The sequence below is a fragment of the Peromyscus leucopus genome, chromosome 19 (genome assembly GCF_004664715.2).
Source record: "Peromyscus leucopus breed LL Stock chromosome 19, UCI_PerLeu_2.1, whole genome shotgun sequence".
Taxonomy (NCBI): Eukaryota; Metazoa; Chordata; class Mammalia; order Rodentia; family Cricetidae; genus Peromyscus; species Peromyscus leucopus.
This window is the reverse complement of record NC_051079.1, coordinates 62,993,356-63,005,579: the sequence shown is the minus strand read 5'-3', so window position 1 is coordinate 63,005,579 and position 12,224 is coordinate 62,993,356. Positions and strand designations below refer to the sequence as shown.

General features: G+C 54.3%; 1 protein-coding gene across 1 annotated transcript in view; it reads right to left on the bottom strand.

Moving 5' to 3' along the window:
* Smad7 (SMAD family member 7) overlaps positions 1–9,774 on the bottom strand; it is a 30,066-nt gene extending 20,292 nt beyond the window's left edge. The window contains exons 1-3 of the mRNA XM_028871949.2: positions 7,578–9,774; positions 6,217–6,270; positions 958–1,032 (exon numbers count right to left, since the gene is read on the bottom strand). Of these exons, the coding sequence (XP_028727782.1) occupies positions 958–1,032; positions 6,217–6,270; positions 7,578–8,196 (748 nt within the window). The 5' untranslated portion in view covers positions 8,197–9,774. The remainder of the gene's footprint in view (positions 1–957; positions 1,033–6,216; positions 6,271–7,577) is intronic.
* Between the last annotated feature and the right edge of the window lie 2,450 nt (positions 9,775–12,224).

The following is a 12,224-nucleotide window of genomic DNA, read 5'->3' as shown; positions in this document are numbered from 1 at the left end:
CCTCCACCAATGGCCCAGAAGGCCAGCGACACTGAGTGCCCAGAACTGTCCTGGAATTTCCCCCACCCCTTCCCCTCTTGCTTTATAGCTAGTTCTTAGAAAATCCATGATGTGGTAGGGGGAGAGGAAATGAAGAAAAAAAAAAAACGGTCCATAGAAAAAAGAGCGAGCTGTCTCCCAGAGTGCTTCTTGTCCTCAGAGGCAATAACGCGCAGGGCTCTCTCTCCCGACTCCTCCAATCCTATGACTCTCTAGCTCCATCTCTCCGGGTCTTTGGTCTGTGAACCCTGAAGAAAGCTTGTCCAGCTGAGGGCACCTATGGTCTACGGCAAGCCAAGCCCCTGCCCTGCCGCAAGAGAACCCCTGTAGTCCACCGAAACCCAGCTTGCACCTGGGCTGTGCCCCGTAAACGTGGGTCCTGTCTCCTTCAAGGCATGCGTGCAAGAGCAAAATAAGGCTTAAAAGCGCCTGAGATCTTGCCAAAGTTAACAAATGGAAGAAACTGAAGTCAGGAGCTGCTTAAAAACCATGAGGGAATGGCAAGATGGCTCACAGGATAAAAGCGCCCACCACCTCGCCTGATGACCTGCCCTGCATCCCTGGCGCCCACAGGGCGGAAGGAGAGAAACGACTCCTATAGGCTGCCCTCTGAACACATGTGAGTAATGAACACACACACACACACAGAAAATTCAGAAAAACGAAAAATAACCACAAAGCCTGTCTCACAATCAGCTCGCAGCTGACCCCAGTTTTCCCGTTCCTGGGAAGGGCAAGGCTCTGGCGTATAAAGGACCTCGGGACGACAGGCTGAAGGGCACTACTGTCACCCCGATGGGTCTCGTGTAAGGCATATGCCAATGGGGTCAATTCCAGACCAGCCCGCTGCCACCCCCCCCACACACACACACTCCTTTAGCCTCCAGCAACCTCTAGGAAAGGAGAAAAGTGTCTCACCTGAAAGCCCCCCGGGGGCCAGAAAATTCGTCCCCCCGGTTTCCGCGGAGGAAGGCACAGCATCTGGACAGGCTGCTGCAGAATTGGAAGAAAGAGAGATGTAAATACGCAGATAAGAACAGAGCCGGGGACTACAGAAATGGTTCAGTGGTTAAGAGCACTGACTGCTCTTACAGAGGATCAAGGTTCGATTCCCAGCACCCACATGGTAGCTCATAACCATCTGTTAACTCCAAGACCTGACACCCTCACACAGACATACATTCGGGCAAAACATCAATACACATAAAAATAAATTAAAAAAAAAAAAAAAAACCACCGTTCATTCTTACAAACACGAAAGAGCATGAAAGAAAGACCACACATTCCAAAGGGCTGACTCACAGGCACGCTGCAGATTATTAATGGTCTACCGGGCTTCATGGTCCAGCCTAAGACAGACCACAGCACCTTGTCACCCGTCTGGGCTCCAGGCGGCCAGTTAATCATTAGTCAAGTCAGGCTCAATCACAGACTGGCTGGAATTTCTCTTCTATTACAAGTCTCCCATTGAGATCAGGTAATTCCCAAGGTCAAGGAAGGTTCGAAGTGTACTTTCTCAACCCAGTTTTCTCTCCCACCGGGCACAAAGCCTCCTTCCTCCTCCTCCCATACTGACTTCGACCAGTTCTATCATAGCTCCACCTGGGTCCAGCCCATCAGATCAAGACAGACTTCTCAGCAAGGCAAAGGGCTCAGCTGGAGGGAAATGGTCTACCTGCTTCCAGACTGGTCCAAACCCACCTCTGGAAACCTGCCCAGACCACCCCATTCTTACGAGGCTGCCTGCCTCGGTTCCTACACCATCTTTCTAGCACCCTTTCCTTCCATTGTCTTTACTAGACCTTAACCTACAGATTCTGTATCCTCAGCCTCTCCCCGCACCCCCAGGTGCTCAGCACAGTGACCTCAACGTAATGACAATTCCAGCTGAGAAAGAGACCAGCTACAGCCGCCCTCCAAGCAATTACAACAACAACAACAACAAAAAAAATAGTGCCCACGAATCACAACTAGTTAGTCCCCAGGAACGCAAATGCATGGGCCCCTGGAACTTTCTTTTGCACCATTACCAATGTCCAAGTTTTTCCCAAGTCCCCACAGAAAGTGGGGCTCTCTGGGAAACACACGCACCACTTGGTTTGTACAGACTCCAGTTCTCCCACCCCAGGCTACCAGGCATTAGCAGATGCCCCTTTGGCCACACTGGTACATAGTTACTCAAAGCAAAAGAGAAGCCTAGAGGCAAGCAGCCTGGACAGCCCTTCAGTGGTACAATAGTTGCCTCCTGTTCCTGACAAAGGGAAGGTGACTACCAAGCCTGTCCAACACACAGTGTCCCCCAGAAGTCTCTGCCGAGGGTGCCTCCCTTTGAGGCCTTCTCTTCCCAAAGCTGGAAGATTAACTGTTCAAAACCCTCCAGTGGGGAGAAAAGGGAGGTGGGGCACTTGGGTGTACAGCACTTGCTCAGCCTGTGTTTAGAAATTAAAAAGAAAAACCTCTTCTAAACGGGAGGGAGCGTGGAGGAGTGGTTGGCAAGGGGAAAGAGAAGGCTGTACACAACCTCCTTTCTTCGGGGTAGAAGATAATTCCTACCAGGAATACACAACTTTACAGGATGCGTTTAATCAAATGGAAAACAATGAGGGAAGCCGGAAGAGGAGCTCCTTGTCATATGGCGCAAGCCTGTACTTTCTAAACTGTGGTTCTTGCCCCATCATTTTCTAGAGATTGGCTCCTCATCCCCCCTCCTCCACTCCCCCCAAAATGGAAGACACCCTATGGCCACTCCCCCAGCTCTGGCTGGCTGAATGCCAGGGGCAAGGTGTATTTCAAAGGCAAAGCCTGGCCTCTCCAGGGCGGGCCTGGAGACCTCAGTCAGGGTGTCAGCTTGGCTCACATCAAAGGTGAGCCAGCTCCAAGATGCAACCACAAGTGATTTTTATGAAATGTGCCATGGCCTCTGCATCGCCTTTGATCTTAGGAGGGATTTACACACATTAATTAGGCCTCCCTACCACCCCTGTGAAGCAGGAACACATTCGATAGGCACCCAGGTAAACTGAGGTGCCACTGACTGGGCTGGGGGCCACCCAGGGAGCTAAGGCACCCAGGTCCAGCTCTCATCCCAGGGTTTCCATTCCCAAGCAGGCTACCAAGTCCTAAACCTCTTCCCTGGAGCTGGCCTGGCTGAGCCCAGTCAGTGGTGTCTAGATTGGCTCCAAGCTATATTCCCTAGCTTACAAAGGTCAATTGGGCCAGATCTGCAACCACCCACCGAACACTCTGCAAAGATAAATTTCTCAAGTCAGAGTCTCATCTTCCACCGTCTCCTGCTCTCCAGAGCCCAGCCTGGCAGCCAGCAGAGCTGGGCCATTTCTGGCTTCTCCTCTACCACTACATATTACCAAGCACCTCATTAAGCCCTGGGTTCTGTGGAAGAAAGACACACATGCCCTTCCTCCCAGCAGTTCTAACAGAACGAACTGCAACCTTTTTAAAGGTTCTTTCCAACTTAGTTCTTCTGAGTTTCCCAGGACTACTTTGTATAATGAATGATGGAAACAGTCAGTAAATAAACGAATGAATGATCTAAGCAAACTCATGAACAACCCAGTCTCAAAGAGACTTGGAAAAAGAGCAGGCCAAGAGATCTAAGTTAAAAGGGCCAGATCGCAGACCAAGACGTCAGCCGTCCAGCTAGGCTGTTCCATGAAGAGGCCATCCCAGCAGCCAGTCAGTCCCCCGGCCTCAGAGCAGCAGATACAGTGCTCACAGGAAGAGGCACCCTCAAGCATCCCAACTCTACAAAGTGAGACAGAGCTAGGAACGAACAGCAAATTCTTTTTCCTTGTGGGATGGGGAAATGGGGGTATCTTCCTGCCTTGCAAAGGCCACAAGTCACAGCCACTTTGTCCTAGGGTCCAGGCAAGCCCCAAACTTGCTGCAGACAACTCTGTTTGGGGACACGTATACACAGAACCAGGTGGAGGTCTCGTCTAGGCCCTTCCAGAGGCTGCAGCCATCACAAACAAGAGTTCCCAGTTCAACCTGCCAGGACCTCCGAAAGGCTCAACTCTCCCAGGTCTCAGCCCCTTCTCATCACTTCCCCTGGAGGAGGGAGACTCCAAAAGGGATCCCCTCGGTGGGTTGTCTCTTTAAGATTTTAACAGTTGTCCACTGTAAAACCCAATTTCCTCTCTCACCTATGTAACCCAACACCAAACTCTTCAGGCTCAGGCTGGGAAAGAAGAGCTGAATCCCCAGGTCCTGCGCTTCCCCATACACCGGGCGGGGAGAAAAACATGTGACGGACAGCAAAGGCCCCTGAACTGGTCTCGCTTCAACACCCCTGGGTCACCATAACCAGCCAAACTTGCCCTAGCCCAGTGCCCTTAGGGCAGCCTCTGCTCTGCTGTTCCGACCACTCCTCTCCCAGGGGCTTTCCGGTTACCTTCCCCATGTTCTTACCTAGTGGTGCCTGAGTTTGGGTCCTTTTTGTTTGGTTTTAAGCAAGGCATTTGGGGTGAGTAACCAGCTGCTGGGTTTCCGATTGGCGGGTTAATCACTTCCTATTGGCTGATGTGAGGAAGGTTGCTTCCCTCCTTGGAAATGGCACATTCCCATCTTTTGTGGCTTCTCTGTTTACACACATTTTGCTACCTAATGTCAACACTTGCTAATGAATAAATATATCACTCCACTCCCTGAAAATGAGGTCCTGGCCTGCCAGAATGACTGCTTAAATCTTGCAAGCAGATTTACCCAGTATCTTTTCTGAAAACCCAAGAGCACGTGGCCCTTCTTTTCTATGGAGTCAGGACTTCAGAGGATCATCTACCAGAGCTGTCGTCACCTCTAGGGCCACAGGGAGTTCTCTTTCTGTATAAGGTTAACTCCCCACCTTTGAAAGATGCAGAGGGAAAATTAAAAAAAAAAAAGAGAGAGAGAGAGAGGACTGTGGTGGACCCCTGGAGAAATCACTTCTTGATTCTTTAAGCCACAAACTCAAGCAAGTTACAGCCATTAGAGTTTGCTAACGCCAGTTAAAGTTTGTTGCGAGTACAGAGTGCCAGTTATCTTGTCATTAATAACCATTTTATCTGGTGTTTTGTAAATCGAAAGCAAAATATCACATATTCTGCAGGCCACCTATTAGACAGGCACCAGGCAAGCAGCAACGCCTTCCGGACTTGAGGGAACTGGTGGAGTATGCGGAGTATGGCTAGCTGGGGCTTCACTCACACATTCATTAAGTATTTAACTTATGACAATGTCCCCACAAAACTTTTAATGGGGACGGGGGGAGGGGGGGTGCGCATCAGCAAAAGCTCACAAAGGCAGAAGGTTCCAAGAGCTAAATAGAGCCCAGCCCTTTCCTTGGCAAAGCCAAGATGTCTCAAGCGTTGCCTTTTTGTAAGCACCACATAACAGGCACAAAAACCAACGCTAAAACCTAGACTTTCAGCCAATGGTTCTGTAATTCTTCCACTGTCAGAAGGAAGTGGGGCTCGTCCCTGCTGTCACCCCCCATCTGTTTTGCTGACCCTGTCCCCGGGCACTGTCAGCTCTAAAGGGATGGGTCCTAGTGCTGCCAGCCAGGAGCCGAATGCAGACAACCACGACAGGCCTGGTGCCAGTCTCAAATGGGCTTCTGCCCTGGCCCCCCGCCATCCAGGGACAAAGCAACAGGCAGGCAGAACTATGCGGGAAACTTTCATGGTCTCTCTACCAAGAATTCTGAGAACACCCCAGGAGAAAACTGACTTGCAGGGGACTGAACAGGGAGAGATCATCCCCTGTAAGCTGGCTGCCCTTCTTGAAGACTTCCCGCCTTACTACACACCGAAGCTACTGAACCTCATCCACTTAACCTACCCATAAGTCTTACAAAGCTTCAGAATGTTTCCATCGACCTGTCCTATTTGGCTCCCAAGGCATTCAGTGGATTAAAAGCCTCCATGTGTTAAAGCTGAACTAACTTCCGTCACACAGTTCAAATGCATAAAAAAGGAACAAATTTATGAAACATATCTGGGGGGGAAGCTATCTTTATGGAGGGAGGGGGGAATCCAATCACAACAGGAAAAAAATCTACCAAACCTGCAATAGAGGAAACTTTAACTTCCTTGAGCAAGCCAAGCACCACCCCAGCCCTAACCTAGACACAAAAACCAGGAATCTAAGAAAGGAAAAGACCTTTGAAAACCATCTACTCACCAGTTGGTTTGAGAAAATCCATTGGGTATCTGGAGTAAGGAGGAGGGGGGGACTCTGAAATTAAAAAAGTAAGAGAATATAAAGGCTGAGCCATGAGAAACAGAGATAGAAACTTATGATAACTCAGGCATTCTTTTAGCCCAACTGTTTGTCTTAGCTGTGGGGGTTGGAGGCAGGGCCGCGAGGCGGTGATTGCCTTGATATTTAGCTGTCAGATAAACAAAAGAGACCGCCTGGCGCCAGCCTCCGCGCTCCGCTCCTCCACGTCTGCGGCCGCCGCCGCGCTCGGCGGCCCGGGGTGGAAACCACCGGCTGGGCCAGGGCTCCACCGGCGGGGGCCGCGCACAGAATAGTCCGCGGGGTGGGGGGCGTCCGGGGCTGCTTCGCGTCCTAGACTACAGATCCCGCTCCCCCAGTCATCCCCGCCTCTACGAGCACATTTCACCTCCGCCCTCGCTGCTCAGCTTGGCACCCACGCGCCCAACTAGGGAATCCTACCCAGCCCACCCGAGAAAAAGCACCCTAAGTGTGCTGCTGAACTTGTAAGACTTGAAGAGAGCAGGGTACGCCCCTCTACCCTGAGCACAAAGATGTGGAGAAAACAGAAGGCATGGAAAAGCTAGGAAAGTATGGGTAGGAACCTGCTCAGGGTCCCAGCCATGAAGCCCAGGCCCCAGGGCAATTAAGAGGCAGACGCAGGGAGCTGGGGTTCTTAGGACCACTAATTGTATGCTTTTCGGTGCGAAATAAAGGTAAAAGTAGAGGCCACCCAACTTCTCCAAGCTGTTTGTTCCTTCTCACCCTGAAGCTCGCACAGCTGAGAGTGGGTACCCAGTTCAGTCTCCATCCTACCACTGCCCCCAAACTCCAAAGCTGTGAGGCCAGGACAGTATCTGGGCCACTTGTGCCCCACGTGACTGTCCTTATTTACTAAAGGAGAGGAGACTTTCCAGCTTTTATAGCTAGTTTCTCCCAGCCTTCCTTGGCGGGCTTGGACCGAATCCAACTCGGCCACACACCTCAACGCCTTTCCGGGTGCGGGGGAAGCGTGATCCCCACTTCGCTCCGTATTCCCTTGCTGACCCGGAAATAAGTGTCTCATTTTTCTGCAGCATGTCCGTTCACTCTAAGCATAACCAGTATCCGTGAGTCCTCCTCTGGAGGGTGGAGGGGGGATGCGATAGAATATTGAAAGGGAACCCCCAAGGAACGTCCAAGTTCCCCCGGTCCCTTCCCTAATTTAGTTACCTCCTCTCTTCCAAAAAGGGGGCGGGGGGGGGGGATGCACACACACCCTCGAGCATTCTACCAGCACTTCTGCGCCAAAGGGAACGGAAGGTGGACACAGAACAACTTCTTACCTAGTTCGCAGAGTCGACTAAGGTGATGGGGGTTGCAGCACACAAGCTCGGGGTTGATCTTCCCGTAAGATTCACAGCAACACAGCCTCTTGACTTCCGAGGAATGCCTGAGATCCGGCCACCTGAACACTTTGCACAGCAGGAGGGGGAGCGAGTAGGTCGAGGGCGGCTGCGCGGGCTGCGCGCTGGCGGACGCCCCCGGGCCCAGCCTGCAGTCCAGGCGGCCGGGCAGCAGGAGGCACGCGGTGCGCGTACCGCCACGGGACTCCACGGCCTGGAGCAGCAGCTCCAACTGCCGCTCCTTGAGTTTCTTGAGCACCGAGTGCGTGAGCGCCTTCAGATCCGCCTCGGCGCCCCCGGCCGCCCCTGCACCCGAGGCTGGGGGATGGGGATGGTGGTGACCTTTGGCACCTCGGACCGCCTTGCCCAGGCAGCAGCCAGCCCTGCCCGCGCCGCCGCCACCAGCCCCATAAGCCCGGCCGTCCGTCGCCCCTTCTCCCCGCAGTTCGCCTCCTCCGCCGCCGCCGCCACCCCCCACGCCCTCCTCCTCGTCCTCGCCGCCGGGCGCACGGCTCCTCCAGAGACGCCGGACGAGCGTAGATCGTTTGGTCCTGAACATGCGGGGCGAGGAGGCGAGGAGAAAAGTCGTTTGCCGGCTAAGGAGCGAACATGACCTCCGCACACCATGAAGAAGTCGGGCGCCGAGTTGGGGCAGCAGGCGCAGGCGACAGCAGCAACAGCAGGGGCCCGGGCAAGAGCGGCGGCGGCCCGAGGGGCGCTCCGTGGCATGCGCCAGTCTCCCGGAGGCCGGGGCGCGCGCGGGGGCCCAGGGGCGCCCGCCGGGGATCGGGGGCCTGCGCTTCGGCTGCCCCACCCGGCGCGGCCCGCGCCCTGCGCGGCTCTCGGGCCCCGGCGCGCCCCGGAGGAACGCGGCCGCCGCTTCCCTGGGGGCGGCCGAGACTGCCCCGGTGGACGCCTCCCCCAAAAGAGGCCCCCCTACAGTGGCTCCCGAGTGTAGAGCTCGCCAGCCTCGGCTTCCTACATGGAAGATCCTCGGGGGCAAAAAACGAAAGGCGTTAGGCTGAGCTACTGAAGGGAGGAAAAAGCCTCTTTCCCCCTTGCTAAGCAACTTAATTTGGGGGTGGGGAGAAGCAGGCAATTAAAAAAAAAAAGCAGGCACACGATTTATTTTTTTCTTCTATATCCTTAGTAACCGGATCTCCTCGAATTCTGTGCACGCGAAGACTAGAGGGAGGGGGCCGAGTAGACTTCACCCCGCGTGAGACGTCTGTAGGGGTCTCTCAAAAAACCCCAAAACCAAATACGCAAAGCCCCCAATGAAAAAACACAACACCTCCTCGCACCTCGGAGGTCTGGGGCCACCGGATGGAGCCTGGGTTTAAAAGAGAAAATGTTTACAAAGTAGAACAAGATGTTGGAAGGGTGGGGAGGAAAAAAAAACGTATCCACGAGTTACATCCCCCTTTTTTTCCTTGCAGAACCCCGCCGATCTTCCTTTCCTTTTCTTCTGCCGAAAAAAAAAATCGTATTTCTTTTAATCCACAGAAAGGTCTGGCTAGGCTGCTTCAATCTTGCGTATCTGGGTGTTTTAGAGTCTCTGGTCTTTCCTCCTGCGCTCCCGGGGGCCCAGGTCCTCGGCGGGGACTTCCTCGGTGCTGGGGAAGCAGGGGCAGAAGATGCTGCGGCGGCGGCTGCGCCCCGGGGGGCTGTCAGCGCGGGGGAGGGCGGCGCGGCAGCGGGCTCTGGCGGGTCGCAAGCTCTCGCCCCCGAGGGCACAAACAGCAGGCTAGTGTGGGGGCCGCCGGTGCCCCTTCCCGTGGTCGCGGGTGGACGCCGAGGCTGCCCGCATGAGCTGCTGGCCCCGACCCGACTGTGGCGGCAGGAGGCCCGGGTGTCCTCTCGCTGCCTCTTCCTCCGAGACTCTCCTCGTCGCGCCCGGGAGCCTCCTCGTCCCCCGTCCGCCCTCTCCTGGCGCTCGAGTCCTTCTGCCGCCGCTGGGGGCTCGCCGCGCCGCACTCAGGGACTCCGGGGCCGAGCGCTCGGCGGCGTGGCGCCGGCCGGCTGGCTGGCTGCGTCTGGAGCAGCTCTCTCCGGCGCGGCGAGCGGACCGAGCGAGGCGCCCGGCTGGCTCTGCTGGCGCAGCTCGGGGACAAGATCCTCTGTGCGCCGATCTGCGAGCGAGTGTGCCCGGGGCTCGCCGCCTCCCGCAAGGCCTCCCGCCTCCGCCTCCTTCCCTCCCCCCTTTACCCCTCCCTCCCCCGCCCCCAGCCGCCGCCGCCTCCTTCCCGCCCCCCCCCACCCGTCCCTCCGCTCGGCTGGTTCCACTGCGCAGTGGCGCGCCCGACTCCGGCCTCGTCACGTGGCCGTCTAGACACCCTGTCGCTTTAAAAAAAAAAAAAAGCGATTGTGTTTCGCAAACAACAGATCGGGTTTCTAAAAGCTATTTCAACCCCCCTCCCCGTTACCGCCACCCTCTCCCAGGTCTACAGAGGGGTACCCAAGGGCGGAGGGAGGTGGGAGGCCGCGACAGTCTGGGGGTCGGCGGAGACCCAGCGGGAGCAGGGGAGAAATCGGAAGAGCTGGGGGTATGGAGCGGGCGAGTTTGGAACGGAACGAGTTGGTCCGTGGCCCGATTTAGACCGGCGGAGCTCGCCCCAGCGCTTCATTCATTCGATTTGTTTTAAGGCCCTGGCGGCAGATCCCTTGGAAAGGGGAGGAGAACGCTGTCTGTTTCAAAGACATTTACACCGGCCAGGACAGAGGCCCTGGGAAGTGTGCGCTAGAGGGAACAGCCGGCGGCCGAGGGCGGAGAGGCGGCGCGAATGTGACCTCAGCGGCCGCCGCGCTCCCTCCCGCCCTCTCCCGCTCCGGGCTCGGGTTTCTAGGACTGCCTGGAGAAGTGTGTCTTGTGCACAGCTCTGGAATGCATTTGGCAGGCTGACGAGCAGCGAGGGGCAGCATCCTGGAGGGAGGAGGGGTGCAGCTCGCCTGCGCGCCGCCGGCAGGTTTCCTCCCAGCCCGGAAGACCTCCGGCACCCGCCACTGGGCCTCCCGGCGCGGGAAGGTTACCCAGCGAGCAGACCTGTTTCGAGTTTTCATTCGCACGCGGGTCCTGTTCCTGCGTCCTGCTTGGCCTCGTGGCTTTCAAGGTGCTTAGGGTCAGAGTGTTTATCCCTTGACCTCAGGTACCAGGGAAAGTTGTCCCCAGATGCAGGTGACTGCTTGGAAGTAGGAAAGGTATTTGTCAAGCAAAGGTCCTGGGTGCTGATCTGAGAATAGTACTAGAGTGTTTCAATGTTACTGAAACCACTAGTTGGCATGGTGATCCAACCTCACATATTATTTACTGGATTTTTAAAAAATCCTCTGAAAGTGTGAGATTACGACAATAATGAAACTCAGAGGGAGTTTAAAGAATTTTTACAAAAAGTGGAATGTAATGTTTATATTTCCCCACCGGAATTATATGTTTTGAAAAGGATAAAATTTAGATGCCCTCCCTATCCAGTAACAATACTTGCTACATATTTAGAGGGCTGGAAGTATCATTCAGCGGAGGCCCTGGGTTCAGTTCCTAACACACACACACACACACACACACACACACACACACACACACGGTAGAAATCAACACTTAGAGTTGGGTATTCAGACCATTTCCCCTACCCTACCAAAATCACTGGAATAAAAAAGAAAACCAAGGGTTTTGGTCACATGATCCTCCTTCAGCTATGGAGCCCTAAGTTGAGAGGAGACAGCAAACTGCCCAAGAGTATGGAACCATCCACAGGACAGGAGAGAGGAGCAGCGCTTCGAAAGTGACTGGGTAGCATAGCAATTTTGCTAAAAATTAAAATGCCGCATATTGGAATCGTGTGTACACACTCTAAAGCCACCTTGGCAGAAGGCTGCAGTCAAGATGACCAAGGAAGGGGTGAAGAATCCACCCGTAAACAGGCAGGAAGCGACCCAAGAGACATAAAAGAGGTCTAAGAAATGTATATATATAGTCACCTTAGGAAGGAATAGGAAGGGTCTGGAGATGTGGCTCAGAGGTTATGAGCACTCACTGCTCTTCCAGGGGACCTCCCAACATCTACTTCTCCAGTTCCAGAAGAATCTGACCCCCTCTTCTGGTCTCCTCCACACTGCATTCATACTTGCTTGTGTGTGTGCACGCACATCACACACACACACACACACACACACACACACACACACACACACAAATAAGTCTTGGAAAGGCATAGGAAGATGGAAAAAACGAAACTGATTTCATGTTGGAGTTCTGCCACTTGCTGGGTAGAGCTTGTACTGACTGTGGTCCTCCAGTGAGACACTGCCTTGAAAGACTTCTAAGGCTTTCCAAGCACATGCCGTGTTCTTGCAGGGTCCCATTTTCTCTCTTGTGTTCTGGGTCTCACTAGACCAGAAAGGCTAAAGCAGGCTACAAAGGTGACAGGAAGAATTAAAGAAACAGAAAGCAAATGCCGTTGTTCTCATGAAGCTTTGCGGCTCCATGGACAAGCTACCGACATCTGGAAATCAGGTGAGTAGTGCTGAGACTCTTGGTGAGGAAGGGCCTGAGAACACACAAGGCAAATAGGTGTAATGGGTATTTCAGGA